This window comes from Mus caroli, unplaced genomic scaffold (assembly GCF_978045245.1).
Source record: "Mus caroli unplaced genomic scaffold, Mus_caroli_1 scaffold_3, whole genome shotgun sequence".
Lineage (NCBI taxonomy): Eukaryota > Metazoa > Chordata > Mammalia > Rodentia > Muridae > Mus > Mus caroli.
The window spans coordinates 78136552-78155349 of NW_028227258.1; the positions used below are offsets into that span (position 1 = coordinate 78136552).

At 43.6% G+C, this 18798-nt stretch overlaps 1 protein-coding gene across 2 annotated transcripts in view; it reads left to right on the forward strand.

Annotated features, from left to right (window-relative positions):
- The window catches only part of Tmem131l (transmembrane 131 like), a 142224-nt gene that overhangs the window by 100468 nt on the left and 22958 nt on the right, over positions 1-18798 (forward strand). For both annotated transcript variants that reach the window (XM_021157333.2, XM_085835807.1), the window contains exons 12-26: positions 425-518; positions 1002-1155; positions 1577-1747; positions 3078-3147; positions 4239-4356; positions 6047-6188; positions 7086-7195; positions 8228-8300; positions 10113-10240; positions 11783-11925; positions 12652-12838; positions 13281-13466; positions 14353-14502; positions 14788-15410; positions 17745-17893. In XM_021157333.2, coding sequence (XP_021012992.1) covers positions 425-518; positions 1002-1155; positions 1577-1747; positions 3078-3147; positions 4239-4356; positions 6047-6188; positions 7086-7195; positions 8228-8300; positions 10113-10240; positions 11783-11925; positions 12652-12838; positions 13281-13466; positions 14353-14502; positions 14788-15410; positions 17745-17893 — 2498 coding nt within the window. The remainder of the gene's footprint in view (positions 1-424; positions 519-1001; positions 1156-1576; positions 1748-3077; positions 3148-4238; positions 4357-6046; positions 6189-7085; positions 7196-8227; positions 8301-10112; positions 10241-11782; positions 11926-12651; positions 12839-13280; positions 13467-14352; positions 14503-14787; positions 15411-17744; positions 17894-18798) is intronic.

An 18798-nucleotide genomic window follows, 5' to 3' on the forward strand; every position in this document is an offset into this window, starting at 1 on the left:
TTTGTGTAAGCACACTCTGTGTTCCTCTGGGCTATTTGGATCTCAGTCTCTCTCAGTCCTCCCCAAACTCTTCTTTACTCTGCCCAGTGAGCTGCTCTCTCCTCCCTTCTGAGCTAAGGCCCTCCCTCTCTCTCATCTGTATGGAAGACAGCCTTGTAAAGGAGAAGCTTCAAAGTCCAGGACTCCCTAAGGAACTGAGAAGGCTGGTTAGGAAGGAGTGAGGGAAGGGTGTAGCTGCTGTAATTCCAGATGACTGTTAGCAACTGGCCAGGAAGAAAACTGGGAACAAAAAGGGAGCTGTTTGTCTCTGTGCTAGCTTAATGGACACAGCAAAGGCAACTCAAATATACAAACTGTCTTATTTCTGTTCAGGTTTAATGAAAAGAAAGATACTAATTTCACATTTATTTCTCCGTACCTATAGCAGGTACCTCATGTGACAGTGGAATCGTGGGTCTGAGGAAGAGAAAAGATACCCCAGCAATGAAAGCATGCCTGTCCTCTCCTGTGGTGCAGGGGTAGGTGCAACCTGCCTCCTCCTGAACCCCAGTTTTCACTTTGCTATTACAGGGTTTTTTTTCGTTTGCTTACTTGTTTGTTTTTGTTGCTGTTTTATTGTTATGTAGCAATGCTTTAAAAGTGTGACTGTTGTTACTGCATGACTTCCTGGACTGGCATCTCCTCGAGTTATCAAAATGGAGAAGAGAGGCTAAATGATTCACTGGGGGAGGGGGCTAGATTTGAACCAGGTAATCAGAAGAAATTGCTCCTGTGGTATTTCCTGAGTTGTATTGGGATCCTAGTTTTGCCCTGGTCATGGTCACCTCAGCCTTGCCTACATTGCTCTGTGGGCAAGTCAGGAGGCTGAGGGAGATGCTGTTGGCAGTAATGACTACCAACAAGGATGCTTTCTGTGCTCATGTCCTCAATTAGAGGCTCCACAGAGGACAGAGAGCTGTGCTTCGTGCAGGGCTGGTCACATGCATGCCTTTTTTTCACAGGTATTTCAGAACGGATGCCTCTACAGCCCAGTTTCACATAGAGAGTCACGAGACTGCAACAGGAGTGTGGTCAATATGGTACCGCAGCCATTTTGACCAGAGCATTGTATTAAAAGATGTGTTTGTTTCCAAGGAGACCAAGCACATTTTAAAGGTATACACAATGCCTTTTCTTCAACCTTTAGCCTAGTTTAAGCTTTGTTTAATATCATGCTATGAAACCAGTATCTGTAACACCTAATTCTGGTTTTAAATTTTTAAAGCAAATATAGTTTGTTTTTAACATTTTATAGTTGCTTTTAATTCAGTTGTGGCTATCTGTACTTTCTTCTCTCAGAATAAGCAGTGTTTATGATTAAGATATGTGGCTTGACAAAAGTACTTTAAGATTTCTGCTGTGACATTTAAAATACTATCTATTGAAAAATAAACTTTGTTTAAAATCATAAATATTTGATCTGTAACAAATGGAATTTCTAATTTCTAAACCATAGAGCAAATTTACCATTATACTATCATGAGTTTAGTCATAGCGAGTGCTAGGAAGTAACTTCTCCTGCTTCTTTTCTTTGCAGGTTCTGAGTTTCCGTGGCCCTTTATTTCTACCCCCAGGCTGTTGGAATATATTTTCTCTGAAGCTTGCTGTTAAAGGCATTGTCTTAAACCTGTTCACCAATGTATTTCTGACTACAAACACAGGTGCCATTTTTGCAATACCTCTGCAGATTTTCTCGGCCCCAACCAAGGTATTGTGCCCAATGCCATGTGCTGTAGTGCCATTTAGCAGTCAGAGTTGCCTTGGGTCCCCTGTGCTAAGTTCTTCTTTAAGACTTTCTAAGAAATGTAAGATACCACCAAGCCAGTCTTAGGTGGTAGACTTGCTTAGATGTGAAATCTTGATTTAGAGAGGTTATTTTTCTCAGGAAGTAGTGATTATTTAATAAAATACGTCATCATCAGAAGATTGATCAGTTTCCCTCCTCTGTGCTGCTAAGGAGCAAGCCCAGGGGCCTGCGTTGCCAGGTAGAGGCTCCTGTCTGTCTCCAGGCAGAGGCTCCTGTCTCCTGCCCCCAAAGCTGGAAAATCGCATTTGCTTACCATAGAAAGTACAGGTGAACTTGCAGTACCTGTTTATGGGCTTCCGTTTAAGTCAGTTTCTTAGGTGTTTAAATTGATCTAAGTGGTTCCTAGTAGTTCAGTCTGAAGCCTAAAAGGTTCATGAGGGAATTCTTCCTAAAATCTGGGCAAATTGTGTTCTATTTAGATTATTTTAAGCATGTCTCATTTTTTTCTTAATGTTTATTTTCATTTAGTTATTGCTTCCTTTGAGCCAAGCTATTCTGTATAACACTGAGTTCTGATTTTTCACAATGAGACATTCATGCAATCATCTTTATGGTTTGTTTTTTTCTCACTTATTAGTGTTGATGTTTTACAGTTAGAAGTGCCTCACCCTTAGCTGAGGTGTTAAGGTAGGACTTGATGCACCTATTCAGTAAGAGTACAAGGGTCATTCATTTAGTCATATTTTGAGCAGGAGGGATTTCCTAAAAAATATCTATTTTCAATTTCCAATCAAGCGATGCGTATAAGAACAGTGACTAAAGAGGTGAGGCAGGAGAAGATGGCAGTAGAACATAAACACTCTCCAGACCTGGAGGAGGCAGCTGCAAGTTAGCAAGACTGGCATGGCCTGTCCAGAAGAGCAGAGGAGAGCTACAGACAAGCAGAATCTAGACCCAGCAGCAATGGTCTGCGTCTAATTCCTATGGTAGCTTGGTGTCTTGTGGGTCCACCGGTTGTACTTCTAGTCATTGACGGTTGTACAGAAGCCACCGTAAGTGGTCATTGTAGACGCTGATGATTGTCCAGAGGGCATGGTAGTGACCCTGGGAGGCTCAGCCGAGACACCTCAGAGCTGACAAAGGAATAAAGAAATTGCTTCTTAGTTGTTTGGCTTCTGGTTAAAGGGGAGTCCACTGAGGTAGAGGCCAATGTCCGCTTTGTATTTTAGTGTTTAGGATTTTATGCTGAGTGTTGTGTTTTAAGTTATTCATATGTTACTTTTCAATCTAGGAAGGGAGTCTGGGTTTTGAAGTGCTAGCACATTGTGGCATGCATTATTTCATGGGAAAATCAAAACCAGGTAAGTGGTTTGCTTTAGGGTCTCTGTAGCACTGCAGTTCGGGGGGAATGCAAAGCAGTCAAAGAAATTAGCATTTGGAGATGGAATGAATTAATAATTAATTCTGTTAAAGTGATTGCATCATACTGGATGCTGAGAGAATGTGATCATTGACAGTCGGAATGACCTGAAATTGTTGTTAACCCTCCAGACTCAGGAGGGGTCCTTGGAGAAGCAAGCATGTCCTCTTTTTCTTATGTAGCTTGTGCTTTTGTGAGAGATTACAAAATAATATTGTTTGGTCGTAACGGCCTTATCACCAGGAAAAACTGGGCAGCGGGGATTCTTCTCTGAAAGCTGATGGAAGTCAGACATTGGGAGTTCCACCTGCAGTCTTGGGTGATAGGTCTCTATGCATCAGCAGGGCCGAGTGTGGCATGAAAATGGAGGCCTGGATACTGAGTTGGAAGCTGTTCCTGGGTTTTGGTTTATTTTTACTTTTGTATTTTGACTTACTGAGATTTCTGATGTAAGGAGAGTTATAGTATAAACTTAGCCTTTAGGAAACCCCCCTTTTTCTTCTCCCCAGCATCCCAGTTAGTGAAGACAGGCTAGGGCAGATGTATGGAGGTGAAGTAATCATAGTCCAGGTGGTGAAGATGCATTGTAGAGGACCAAGCCCCTGGCCTGTGTCCGCTTTGGAGAACCTCTGTTTGCCCCTCCACATCTCGGACCCACATAGTACCCTGAGAGATGCAGCGGGCCACCAGTGTTTCCATGGATGCAGCTATGCACTTTAGATCCATGATGTTGAAAATGCTGCACACATATTTTTGATTTGGATTTGTCTCAGGCTGCATCATGAGCCATGTGTCTTTTACGTTATTGCCTTCACATGATTTGCTTTAGTTTTGTTTTTTGTTTTTTTTTTTACATGTTTGTTTAATTTGATGTTCTCATGTGTCATGAGTTAGCAGGGCCTTGGGGGGAAGCTACAGATGTTACTCTCTCCACTGTCCTCATAGTTTGTGAAGTTTGGCCAGCCCTTGGCATTACTTACTAACTTAATTGTACGTTGTAAATCTAAGTTTTGAATTTGATCTAACTTTTAGAAAATCCTAATTGGGAAAGAAGCCTTTCTCTGGATCGGTCTACCTGGGACATGGATTCTGAACTTGCAAATAAGCTGTATGAAAGATGGAAGAAATATAAAAGTGGCGATGCTTGCAGGTATGTTCCTGGCCATCAGGGAGTAGTCACCACTCCACAGCCCAGTATGCTCCAGACTGTTAGGGACTGGCCAAGCTGGCAAGTCTCTGACGCTCTGGCAGCAGAGCACAGTGGGTCTTCCTCAGCTGTTCCTCGGCCAGTTGCTCATCAGCTGTTAAGACTTTTCAGTTTTCTGTATTATTTCTGGGTTTATGCATGTGTGCATGGTCACTGACCTTTTTTTTTTTTTCTGAGCTGTTTCAAAATAAGCAGTGAATGTCCTCTTGGAGCCCTCAGTTCCATATTGGGAAAGTCTCTCCAGCCACCGCACTGAGGCTCTCAGGACTCCATTTGAAAAGGACTGGAGAGTACTCTTTTGTGTAACGTTAGCACTTCAGCCAGCAGTTGGACAATAATCTATCATATGTAGTTCATACTAAAAGTCCCCTGTGATACCTGTTGCAGGACCCTCAGCCCCACCCCAATTTCCTTTGTTTTAATTCAGGATCATTCAGGGCTATACCTTCTTGTTTTATTTCTGTACCTTATAGAATAGAGCCACATCTGTCTTCAGTTTTTATCATGTTGACAAACTTTTGAGTCTAGGCCAGTTGTCTTATAGAAAAATCCCACACTGTGGGGTTCCTCAAGTTTACATCTATTTTAACAAGACTACTGAGTCCCTGCTGGTGTTGTGTTGTTATGACTATGTCACATCAGGAAGCTATACAGATGTCATTCTGTCCAGTGGCTAGTTGGCATTATTAAGTTACATCATTTGCTTTAGGCGATGCACTTGGCAATTTAGTAGTCTGATCATATAAACGTGCTGATCCCTAAGACCGCATCATGGCTGTAGTGTTCATGGACAAGCTGTGCGTCAGTGGATAGTGGCTGAAGTGGGAAGGCTGAGGATTAGTTCATGTGAGTCCCCTTTGTTACCACATACTGTGCTTTTAAAGCCACCTTTGAGCATCATCATAGTTTCCGATTTATGTGTGTACTTTATTTCTGTCATCATTTGTCAGTTTGTGAGTGGGATGCATGTGTGAGAGTATATGTGTACACACCTGTTCACATATGCAGAAGCCTGAGGAAGATGTGGTAGGGTAGTGTCTCTGTCTCTCTCCACCTTTTCTCCTTGAGACAGTCTCTCACTAAACTTGGAGGTCATCATGTTTTGGTATTCAGAGCCCCAGGTGTGCTTTCGCAATGCCCAGCGGCTTCTGTGGCTGCCAAGAATCCAAACTTAGTCCCTCACACTCAGCATGCACTCTGCCGAACCTGCTCCCCTGCCCCATCATTATTAGTTTTGATAGTGAATTCCAAGTTCACTGTAGCTGTCCTTCAGGGCAGTTGTGTGTCCCTGATGTGGTACCAAAATAGCCATTCTCTGAACACTTGCTTGCTTTCCAGTAAAACAGGTTTTTCTGTTTGAGTGTGTGTGCTTATGTGTGCTTGTGTATGTGTTTAATGTCAGACATTGAACCTGGGGTGTGTAGAACATATGCTCAACTCTGGATGACATCACCAGGCCTCTAGGATCAGTTGTATACTCTGTCTTTCCAAATCCTACCAAAAGCCGTTTTCCAAGAGTTCTGTTCCTTATAGGGGGTATTTAGAATTTCCTTCTTCCTCTTCCCCCTAAATGTTGAGGTGGTTTTCATAAGCACTTATTATTACTATTCTTTTTTCTTTGTCAATTACACAGAAGAAATGTTTTGGGAATGGCTCAGTTTGCATTTGCAAAGAAATCCAAGGAGACAGAGCCGTTTGTCTCCTTTTTGCCTCGTGTGGTCCCGGAACCCAACCTTGTGTTGAACTTCAGTGCCACCGCCCTCAGGAACAGTGCGGTAAGGATAGTGCAGCTGGGTGCCTTTGTCAGTGATGCCAACCCTGTGGCTTTCAGGTCCTTATACTTGGAAGTTTGTTTTAGAAGAAATTAATTGAAATTCACGAATGATCACTAATGATCATGACACTGAATAGGGATGTCACAGGGACAAGAAGAGGAACTAAGTTCATATCCCTTTAACAGAGAAATGTTAATTGGATATGAACTTTGTAAGACAGTGTCTGAGATGAGCGAGTATTGAATATTTGGAAGACACTTGGTCTACACCTGCTGAAATAGGTTTCTGTGTCGTGGAGAGATGCTGAGCTGAAGGAAATCTAGAGGGAGCCAGGTTGCTCTGTGATGCCACCTGGGCTGTTGAATCATCTTTAGTGTGTTGGCTTTCCCCCTCATGGGCTTGTGTCTCCTAGTCTGGGTGACAGGACAAGGCAAAGGAAAACACACTGAGGACAGTGCATACCAAGTCACAGTTCACACTGCCCTGTGCTCACTGAGGCTCCCTTGCTGCTATTTTGGCTTAACTTTTAAGTTCAAGAAGGAATGCCCAACTGCCCCTTACAGGATTCATTACATGTTTATGTTTATCTATTTAACTGTGCATGCATGAGTGTCCCGTGGCCATCAGAGGACTACTCTCGGGAGTGAATTCTGTCTTTTCACCATGTGATATTAAACTTACTCAATGAGGCTTGATGACAAGCATCTTTACCCCAAGAGTCCTCAGTGTTTAATGTGGCACACATTTCTGGCCATTCCTCCTCTCCTCTGACAAATGTGTGGCTTGGTGAACCACTCACTGACTGTTAGACATTGTTTCTCCTCTAACTGACTGTATGCTCTTTTGGCAGGAATATTTAAGAGGCTGCTATGTTAACCCTCCTCTCCTCACATCTAGGTGAAGTACTTTGTGGTGAGGAACCCGTCTCCCCAGCCTGTCTCCCTGCAGTTGCTGCCTCTCTCCCTATATCCGAGACCTGAAGCCGCAGTGCGCCTGCTCCACAAATGGTAGGAAGCTCCCCGCCCTGCGCAGGCCTTTGGGAATCACTGCTAAGACTCAGTTTCTCCCATGCTTTGTGTGGTGGCACAGTGGAGCCCATTGACCTAAGTACCTGGGAGCCTAGTCCCTTGAGGCATGTGGCTTGAGGGAAATCTTGGTATTGTTTTGTGTGACACCTTCTTTGTCACTGTGCCTGGTCTATCATTCAATGGAACATTCTCTTCTTGAACTAAAGAAACTATCACAAATTTTCATATACTTCTAAGTTGAGAATCTTTTAAATTAAGATGATCTTTGGAAGCACAGGAAGTGGGTTTAATGACAGGTACAGGGGAACCTGCCTATAATCCTACTACTTTAAGAGGCTGAGACTGGAGGGCCATGAGTTTGAGACTAGCTTGGACAACAGAGTGGTGCACCTGTCTCAAGAGCAAGAAGTGAGTGGAGTTCAGCGGTACCAGGATGAGATGGTGAAGCATGAACTCTGCCTGCAACACCACTAGAGTGGAGCTGTAGGTGTATTTGGGGTGTTCCTCCTCTTGGTTAGGAAAGTGGGTGGCAAACTTGATCTTGGGATTTCTCAACTGTTGCCCTGTTGATCACAGATGCTGCCTTTTAGAGGAAGCAGGGACCAAACAGTACTAGAGGTCCTTCCATACTTTTGCTGGTTTCTGCTCACTTGGGGCCAGCAAGGCTTCCCCAGCCGTTTTACCCAGTGTGTCCAGATACTGCCAGTTCTCACAGGCATGAAGCTGCCATTGGTTGAGAGTCGCTCACTCTCCTAGTAAAGCCAAGGGGATGCAACAGCACTGTTTTCTATGTAGATCTCTGGGGTTTTTGTATTCTGGGCTGCCTACGTCATACATTGAGCAGTACTTACCTGGCCCTTACAGCTGCAAGTAGGCATGGAGAGGGCTGAGGTGGATCGGCTGTAGGATGAGGTCAAGTGTGGGAGTAAGTGTGTGGTGAGCTCATATGTGTTACTCGGTTGCTGATCTCAATGCTGGTTTGAACACTGGAGTTTTGGGTTTTGTTTGTAGGTTTGGCACAGATATGCAGATGGTTAATCTCTCAACTGGTGAATTCCAGCTCACGAAAGCTTGCCCTTACCAGGTAGGAGGACATTTTCAGACATTGAATACACTGACTTGCTTGCTGCAGAAACAGTTGGCCTTAGCACTGTTTTCTGGTGTCTGTATGTTCTAGGCTCTATTTTCCTTCTTTGGGCATGAAGCATATGTAACAGGGCTTGTTTGTTTGTTTTTAATTACATGGTGCTATAGGATTAGTTTAGCCTGTGCATCAATATAATATGATGGATTAGATTCATACACAAGAAGAAAGACCAACTGAATCATAACTATGAAAACAAAACAAAATACAACTAATAATTTAAGAATTAATTTCTAAATCTCTTAGAATCCCTTAGCATTCCTTTTTAGTGCTTTATAAGGAAAAAGGAGATACATTTTAGAAATGTTCTTAATGTGCACTCAGTGTGGTAGTACACACCTTTAATCCCAGCACTTGGAAGGCAGATCTCTGCAAGTTCAAGGCCAGCCTGGTCTATACATAGTGAGTTCTAGGACAATCAAGGCTCTGTAGAGAGAGATCTTGTCTGAAAAAAGCAAGCAAGCAAGCAAACAAAAAGTTTTCACATGTCTTGATTGGAATAATCAGCAGATTCCTGTGATACTCAGATGGCTCGCATTGCCTATAACTGCAATCCAAGGGGTTTCAATGGCTTCAGCTCATCTTCGTAGGCACTCACACATACGTGGTGCATGTACATACAAGAGGACAAACACAGATGCACATGAATGAAAGTAATATTTTTAAGAGCTTAAAGCTATTTTTATATAAAAAGGGGAAGTCTGACATTGTAATTTTGCTGACTTGCTTGTGGAAGCGCATTGTCTTTTGTTACGGTGCATGGAGCTGGCTAGTGCGGGCTGCACTCCGTCTGCCTTGGTGATTTGGAGCAGCTCTTTCATCCTAGCTTTGGCCTTCATAACAAACTTTAAATATTCACTAAGGTTTATAAAATAGATTGCCTGGTGTTTATGTGGGCTAAATAATCCATGCCTGGCATAGAAGAACACTTAGTAGGCTGCTGCTGCTGCTGCTGCTATTACAGACTTAATGCTGAAGATTGGCAGGGTTTTGTTCACTGTTTACATTTATAAAGCAAGGTTTTGTCTCTCAGGATTTATAATTCTACTGGATGGACCCAGATCCCTCACCATTTGTTCCCCAAGGTAGCACAGGGAATGGCAGCAGGCTTGAAGGGTAGAGCCAACCACAGAGAACCAAGTTACCATGCAGACTATGTATTAGACCTGTTGACCCAGTCACTGTTCATGAGCTGGACAAAGCAGCAGAAAAATTTCATAAAACAGTCGACACTATTGATTCAGAGGAACACTAGAGGATAAAGGCAAATGTGAATAAAAAGTGGTCTTTCTCCTAACTAGAGAATCTAGTTCCTGCAGATGGTTTCTATAAAAATATAAATTCACTATTAAAGACAATCTATGCTTGTCTGACATAGGAGGGGGGTCTTGTTCAATTGCTATAGAATTAAGCAGAGAAAATCTGTTTTCTGATTACTGTTACATAGTCAAGGCATTTGGTATAGAAGGCTTCTAACTCCAACTTCCATCTAAGCCAGGAGGCAAATCCACTTTGCAGTGTCCTGCTAGATTGTTCTGCAGTTACCCAAGTTTCTCAGATAAGGTGTAGGAAGCGTGTGTCAGCTTGAACACTTCAGCAAGGTTCAGCTAGGTTGACAGAGCAGGTGGAGCTCAGCAGCATAGTCCTTGTCTAGCACATTACAAGCAGTGGGAAGAAAATCCATTGGTGAGGATGGAGTGAAGCCCACTCTGCGGGTTTGAGATGCTTAATGGCGTCCTCTGTGACCTGCAGGGCGAACCTTCTGAGGAGTCCAGTTTGAGAGCTCTTCATGTGCACTTGCACCCTTTGGAAACGAGAAGGGTTGGTGTTGTGTTCACACCAGCAGACTATGGCAAAGTCACCTCCCTCATCCTGATCAGGTAGGTGTGTCTCTTTCTCACTGAGCGTTGATACTTCTCTGAGTGTAGTGATGGTACTGTGTGGTAGGTTAGGAAGAGGTGGGGGCTGGAGAGAGGGACCCTCATTTAATCCCTCCCCTAGTAAGTGTAGCCCCTCCCCTAGTAAGCTAGCATCTCCAGAAGGGAGCATATCTCACTCAGCCCCTAGTCTGATACATTCCCAGAAGAGTCCAACCCACAGGCACACACACATTTACTTAGTTGTCTTTAGCAATAAAGATAATTGCAACACTGCTGTAGACTCTCCCATGAGTAGATTTGGACCGCCTGCCTCTAGGCTCTGTAGCCCCAAGCACAGTGGAAAAAGTGCCTCACTGGGCAGGCGTACTGGCTCGGTTCTTTCTTGGATGACAGTTACTACCTGCGGCCTTCAGCAGGACAACTGCATTCATTCTTACTTTTCCATCCTCGGTAGTCTTTATGAGAGTCTTGCAAAGGTTACAGAGTAGACCTGGCTTGAAGTTCTCTGTAGTGGTGAGCAAATGTAACCCAGATGTCACTCTGGATTAGTAACACTAGTTACTTTTCATTGACTTTTCTAGGATCACACCAATTGCCCGAAGTTTACTGGAGGCTTCCTTTAATATACCAGTGAAAATTTTGCAGCTGAATGAGGCTAAAAAGAAAGGATGCTAAAGTAAAGACCAGAGCATTTTGCTCATAAGCTCTGACCCAAGAGACTCCCCAACTTCCTGTGGAGTCGTATGCTTCATTTAAAACCTATTTCTGAAGAATGGGTTCAGTCAGCATATGAGTAAACTTTACATACCTAGATTTTAATGTTAAGGTTTTTATAGTGGTTCATTTACTTTTGATGGTTTCTTTATTGATAGAGTATTTTCTATAAACCAGCTACTTGTAAAGGCTTTTATGTTGCTAACCAAACTTCAGAGATATAAACATATTTCAGAGCATTTTGCATAATTCGATATATCAATAACTTCCCCTGCTTCTGGCATTGCCATCGTGGTGTTGGAAATTCAGTCTTGTGTGTATCCTTTAACTGTCCACATAGCATTCCATCTTTAGCAAGCATGGTGTCCATTAACAAATGATAAGTACTAGTCTGTACCACTGCATCAATAAGAATCTGACTAGTTATATGTAAGTTGGGACGTGATTTTTGGAGTTTCTATTTCTAGGGTCATCCCATAAGGCAGTATTTCTTCTGAAATACAATCACTATGAAAACGTCTTAATTCACTTAGTTTTATTATTTTGTCAAGTTTGTTAGCATCTGGGTTGACCACTCCATTTTGTGTCTTGGTGAATGGCCATCACCCCAATGCCAGTTTGTTAGAAAGCTGAACTGGCTTTGGTGATGGGTAGTTGGAGAGTGATGTCACTCACCCCTTCTGCTGCCAGTTGGCATCTTAATCTGTGAGAGGCAGGAGATGCCACACTTGGAAGAGGTTGTTGCTGGGTAGGAGTAGTGCCAGGTAAGTTGAGTTTCTCTGTTGACGTAGGCCTGGGGTGATGCTGCTGTGTTTCCCTTCCCTGTAGGAATAACTTGACTGTCGTTGACATGGTTGGTGTGGAAGGATTTGGAGCACAAGAGCTCTTGAAAGTGGGAGGAAGACTTCCTGGTGCAGGAGGCTCTCTCCGATTTAAGGTGCCTGAGTCCACCCTGATGGATTGTCATCGACGTGAGTTCACAGGCTTGGCACTGCAGCATGGGCTTCTTCATTCATTGGATAATGTAGAGTTCTCTGGAGTGATTGAATTAAGGATTGATACAGAAACCATAGATCGAGTTAGATTATGTTAATAACTTTACAGTTACCTTTTAAGTTGTTTGACTCTGTCCCAAAACTCCCAATATAAAATATGCTTTCATTTATTTCCCGAGGTTTGATATCATATCTGAACTGTGTCTAGTAACTGTGATGTTAAAGCAAAGGTGTATGTAAACCCTGGGATGGTGGAACATAGCTGTAATCCCAGGACCGGGGCAGTATAGGCAGGAAGTTCAGAAGTTTAAGGCCATCTCTGGCTACTACATAGCAAGTTTGAAGCCAGCCTGGGATACATGAGACCCTCTTTCCTCATCCCTGGTTCAGTGTGAGTGAAAGTTCCAGGGTCTCAGGGTACATGATAGATACATTGTAGTATCCAAACTCTTAGGCTCTTGGGAGAAAAAAGCATTAAAGTGTCATGTGAGAAGAATCTAGACTTCTGTATCTTTATTGTTTCCTCCTTGTATAGCAAAATCTAGAGATGATAGAATAAGAAATGATTCTACAAACAAGGTAGAAATCTGCCTTTTATCTGTGTTCAGCTTTTCACACTTTTATAACGTTTTGATTCAGTAAATTATTAAAGTTAGTTTTGAAGTTTATGTCTACTAACTAAAATACTGTGTTCCTCACTAGAACTGAAAGACAGCAAGCAGATTTTATCTATTACAAAGAACTTCAAAGTTGAGAATATCGGACCTCTTCCCATAACTGTGACATCCTTGAAAATCAATGGGTATAACTGCCAGGGTTATGGATTTGAAGTGCTAGATTGCCATCCGTTTTCACTGAGCCCAAACACATCCCGAGACATCAGTATCGTGTAAGTGCTGGGCGTCAGTTCACGGTGCTCCGCTGGGGAGATACCCAGCACAATAGTAAGACTTCTTAGGCTGCTGTATGGATATTTGGGGTTTTTAATTAAAAAAAACATAATTTTTGTGTGGGTGTTTTGTCTGCATGTGTGTCTGTGCCCCTGAGTGAGTGCTTGATACCCACGGAGGCTAGAAGGTATCTGATTCACCGGAACTAGAGTTGGACGGTAGTGAGCTGCCACGCGGATGCTGGGGATGCAACCCAGGTCTGGAAGAGCAGCCAGTGCTGTTAACCACTGAGCCACCTTTCCAGTCCTGAGGATTGTCTCCTCAGCCACCATTGGCTTTTATTCTTATTCTGCTTTGAAGTGAGAGTTAAAACCAATAAATATTCCTAACAATGGGCCATTCACCCCTGAAATCAGTAAATAATGGAACCACTTTCTCTAGGTTTACTCCAGACTTTACCTCTTCCTGGGTCATCCGGGAGCTGACGCTGGTCACTGCAGCAGACCTAGAATTCCACTTCACACTCAATGTGACCCTCCCTCACCACATGCTGCCCTTGTGTGCAGAGGTGGTTCCAGGTCCCAGCTGGGAGGAGTCCTTTTGGAGGCTCACTGTCTTCTTTGTCAGGTAAACGACTACCTTTCCCATCCTGCTTCTCAGGCACAGTAGTAAAGTCATGTTGCAGACTCACTTGGGATACAAAGTGCCCAAGTGTAAGAATGGACAGGCAGTTTTATTGCTTTGAGTCCTCTGGCATGTGAGAGTCAGACAGTAATGGGAATTGTAGGAAGAGTTTAGGAGCTGCCTGGGAGGGCTGCAGGACCTGATGTGTAGTTCATGGTTGTGTTCCACATGCATTCTTGCAGCCACAGAGGCAGAGCTGAGAGCTGATGGTCTCACTAGCTCAGCCGGTGACTATTTGACATTACAAGACCACAATGATCCCTTAACAGTAACTTTATTTGGAAAATGCTTTTAAACATTGAATTACCGTGTCAACCTTATGAATTTGCACATTTTTAAAAAAACTGAGCCAGACAGTGGTGGCGCACACCTTTAATCCCAGCACTTGAGAGGCAGAGGCAGGCAGATTTCTGAGTTCGAGGCCAGCCTGGTCTACAGAGTGAGTTCCAGGACAGAGAAACCCTGTCTGGAAAAACCAAAAACCAAACCAAAACAAACAAAAAACGAGTGCTTTTTATTTTGTAATCTTTAAGAAATATCAGAGCTTACATCATACATTTAATGAAATATATTACCGTATCTGTAGCTGCTTTCTGGGATTCATCCACCGCTGTTCTGTAATGAGATAAAAGTCTTTTAGCGTTGTTTTAGGAGTATTTCTTGTTTGTTGTTTTATTTTTCTTTTTGAAGTAGTCTCATTATGTTGCCCAAACTGGACTCAAGCAATCCTCCTGCCTCAGCTTCTGAGTAGCTGTGTTCTACTATGCCTGGCTTATAGTGGGTCTTGTTCAGAGCCATACAGTAAAGAATGGCATTCTCTTCTCCCCAGTTTGTCCCTGCTGGGTGTGATTCTAATAGCCTTCCAACAAGCACAGTACATTTTGATGGAATTCATGAAAACAAGACAGAGGCAAAACGGCAGCTCCTCTTCCCAGCAGAACGGTGATCCAGTGGCGATGATCAGTTCCCATCCTCCCAAGTAAGCAGCCTCCCTCCCCTGTGTGCCGAGGGTGGCCTCGTACTGCTCCTTTCCGATTCCTCTGCAGGTAACAGAGGTTTTAACCACACTTTTGTAGCTTGTGTGAACAGCTGCATTATTTTCTTAGACTTTGTGTGAGGGCGTGGCTCGTGGGTGGCTGTCAGCAGAGAACTCATGGGGCTTTGAAAGGTGGGGGGAGCTGGAACCACTCAGTGGTGCCACCAATGGCTCCTTGTGTATTGTTTACTTTGCATCCATACTAAATGTATTTCTTCTTGTATTCAGAAGCACTTGCAAGAACTTCCTGGACACATACAGCCCATCTGACAAAGGTAGAGGGAAGAGCTGCCTTCCAGTGGGCCCACCCCTGAGCAGGCTGCAGAATGCCGCCAAGAGGAGCCCGGCCACCTATAGTCATTCTCAGAAGAAGCATAAATGCTCCTTCTACTACAGCAAACAGAAGCCCAGTGCATCTGCGGCCAGCAGTGCCAACGTTACCACTGAGGAGAAGCAGACTGTGACCCTGGCAAGCTCCCTGACTGTGGCCAAGGAAGACATTTGCACTAATGTCCTCAGTGAGAACTGGGTCAGCCTCAGATATGCCAGTGGCATCAATGGCAGCTTGCAGAAGAATCTAACCCTTCCCAAAAATGTACTGAACAAAGAGGAAAGCTCACTGAAAAACACAGTTGTCACTAACACTTCTTCAGAATGTAGTATGAAGGAGGGAGTACACACATGTATGTTTCCTAAGGAAACTGACAGTAAAATTTCAGAAAATGTGGCTGAGCTCAAGGAACAAGAGCCCTGTCCACAGAAGACTTCTAAGAAGCCACCTGAAAGTACTTTGCCCAAAACCCCACCTCAGTACCTTCAGTCAGACTTGCCAGAAGTTTCCAGGAAACATGGTAATCTTGGTCACTCGGCGATGGTGGTTCTCCTGTGGTGTCTTGTCTATTCCCAGTGAGATCTGGTCTCCCCTGTAACCTTAGAGCAGTGTGATGCTATCCCCTCCCCATCTCTTTCTTTCTCTCTCTTCAGATTCTTTTTTTTTTTCTGAAAGATTTATTTATTTCTATTTATATGAGTACATTATAGCTGTCTTCAGACACACCAGAACAGGGTATCGGATATTGTTACGGATGGTTATGAGCCACCATGTGTTTGCTGGGAATTGAACGCAGGACCTCAAGAAGAGCAGTGAGTGCTCTTGACCCCTGAGCCATCTCTCAAGCCCTCAGATTCTTGTCTGACTTACCACAGGACTGTTCAGTCATCCTCCTGAGTCATAGAGTCACAGGGGAAAGCTACTGTGCCTAGCTGGGACCTCTGATTTGTGTGAGCAATTTTAGCAAAGGCACAAATATTGAAATTCAAACTCGAGTTCTAACAGGAGGCACCTGTTTTGTAAAATGCTACAGCTAAATAGTTCTCAGCTTCAGGCTTTTTGTTAAAAAAACAAAAAGCAACAACAACAAAAAAAAAACAAAAAACAAGTAGCCACCCTATACAGGGTTCCTAGCTAAATAGATCTTTTCTTTCTTTCTTTTTTTTTTAATTCTTGTTTTTTTGTTTTTTTTTTTTTTTTTTTGCTTGTTTGTTCTTTTGAGACAGGGTTTCTTTGTGTAGCCCTGGCTGTCCTGGAACTCACTCTGTAGACCTGGTCTTGAACTTAGAGATCTGCCTGCCTCTGCCTTCTGGTGCTGGGGTTAAAGGTGTGCACCACCACCACCCAGTTCCACTTTTCTAATAGCTGCAGCATCTCCTATTCCACGGCCTTGCTTCTTTAATAGCATCTCTTATTGGAAGAAACACAGATGCTATTGACATATAGCATAGAGGAAATCATCAGTATACCCTAGTTGATGCCTCAGCCTCTGACAGAAGAGCCTGCACTACCTCGTCTCTGCCCTCCTCCCTTTTTCTCTAATTAGTATATTAGCACATTCCTGTGTCTGTTGGGGAAACTCTGTTTGTTTCTTCATTTAGACAGGATCTCATTAGGTAGCCCTGACTGGACTGGAACTCACTCTGTACACCAGGCTGCCACAGACTCACAGAGATCTACCTGGCTCAGCCTCCTGAGTACTGGAATTAAAGGCATATGCTACAATACCAGTCAGGCTTTGATGTTAGCAGTTAGCTAGTACTTGTTGGCCAGCTTTGTGTTACTGCAGTGAAGTATCTCTTAAACAGTGTGAACTTGCAGAGAAAAATTTATTCAGGGCAGAGTTGTGGATTTTCTAGTCCCAAGTCAACTGGCCTGTTGTCTTAGCATCTGATTGGTGTTCAGCCAGCAAGGTAGAAAGCATGCCTCAGCAGAATACACCCACATCATGAGCCAGAAAAACTTGTGCAGGGGGAAGAGATCAAGTCTCAGGACCCACTCCAGTGATCTCAACACCTCCCAGGAGGCCTGCCCCTAAATATCCACTGCCCTTCCCAATAGCCAGCCTGGGGGCCAAGACCCATGTTCAAACCATGCAAATGTCATTACTGTCACTTGTTGATACTGAAGCAAAGGTCTGGAAAAGCTCTAAGCTAATTCTAAAGAGCTTTATGCATTTGGCAGAATCCTTAAGTGGAATTTTGACTATTCCATAAAGGCTATGCTGATGTAAAAAATAGTTGAGGTTCTCTGAAAGGAACGAGCACTATAATTCAAGTTGTTGGGCAACCATCCCCTCAGTCTACCATCAGGATGTCCCATCATCCCAAACAATGGCTCTGTGTCTATTAAGTAGTAAATTAAACACCAATCGCTCCCTCTCACTCTCCCTTTTGTCTGTCTGATTGTGACTACATTAAGTTTCCCTTCCTGCCTGGTTTACTTCATTTAGTATAAAGGTTCCTCAGGCTGTGTCTTTTAAGCAGGAATTTAATCCCACTTTAAAAAAATCTTGCTAACTAATGTAAGTGTTGGGTTTGGTAGTGTTAAATGTAGCCCCATCATACAGTATTCTAGTCATCCATTGGTGGACAGCAGGCTTCCTCCCTTGGAATACTGTGAATAATTACATAATTACAATAATGTTAGTGACACACCCCCGCTTTGACATCTTTTAAAGATTGGAGAACTTTTATGTAAGTATATTTGCACTTGTAAACAAAGTCAGTTTCTGGAGAATCGTGGTTATAAAATGATTGTGCCTAAGTCTCATTAAATTAAATGAAAGAACATTTAACTCTGGAGAATACGAATGGAAGAATACTAGAAACTGAGTTGTTTTTATTTCTTGAAGGAAATAAGCAGCAAGCGCCTGTCAGGAGTGAAGTGGACAGCTTTGAGCCTGTGAGAGCCGCTGACGCAGAGCCGTCCTCAGTGAGGAAGACGCAGAGGGCATCTCCAGAAGACACGTGCTCTGAGAAGCAGGACGCAGCTTCAGCAGAGGTCTGCAGTCCTCATTCTCGGTCCTAGTAAAAAGAGCATAGCACACACCGCAGGCAGGCAGGCAGGCAGGCAGGACAGAGATCTCTGATGAGTATGGCTCTTTGTCTGTAGGTGATAGCAAAGCTGTGGTGTGACTGCTCAGAAAGCTTTACCTTCTGATTGTAGGCGTGAGATTGTACGCCGTGGTTTGTAGTGACCCCAGGTCGCTTTCATTCTCTGGGAGAGCTAATCATGAGCTGTGTGTTTGTTAACTCGTAGCTAGAGTTGTAGAACAAACTGGCCCAGAACCTGTTCCATCTAGTTAGTACTGACATCTCTTCCTCACAGTGGTCTGAAGGAGTTGCTTACCTATTCTTGTCCTATAACTATTATCATCTTTCTTTTCTCTAAGATATCAGAAAAGTTATTATTAATGTAATAGGAAGAAATCCTCCTGCAGTGAGGGAAGACTTCAGTTGGTAGAGGACAGCGGCCCGCTCTGTAGGTGTGAGCACACTGATGCATGACAGGCAAAGGCGCATTCTACATGATTCATGAAACTTGAGGCATAAAGCTGGCCCAGTGCAAGGAAAACCAGAAACACAAACTTCAGCCTGCTTCAGACATCTCTGTGGGATCAAATAATGTCAGCAAATGGGTGCAGAAATTCCCAATCCCAATAATCCCGTACGAAAAACCTACATAATCCAATTATTCTAAGTGATACGCCTAGATTAGGCAGCTCTAGCACGATGCTAATGTATTCCCCAGCTATGAGACCCTTTCCTACCTGCAGTTTCTCTTAGCTGCATGGTTCTGCTCCATCTTCCCTTCCTCCTCCTTCTCCCTCCCTTCTCCTTCCTTCTCTCACTTCTCTCCCTACCCGCCTGCCCCCACTCTCCAAGACCTCCCGTCCCACCTTTCCC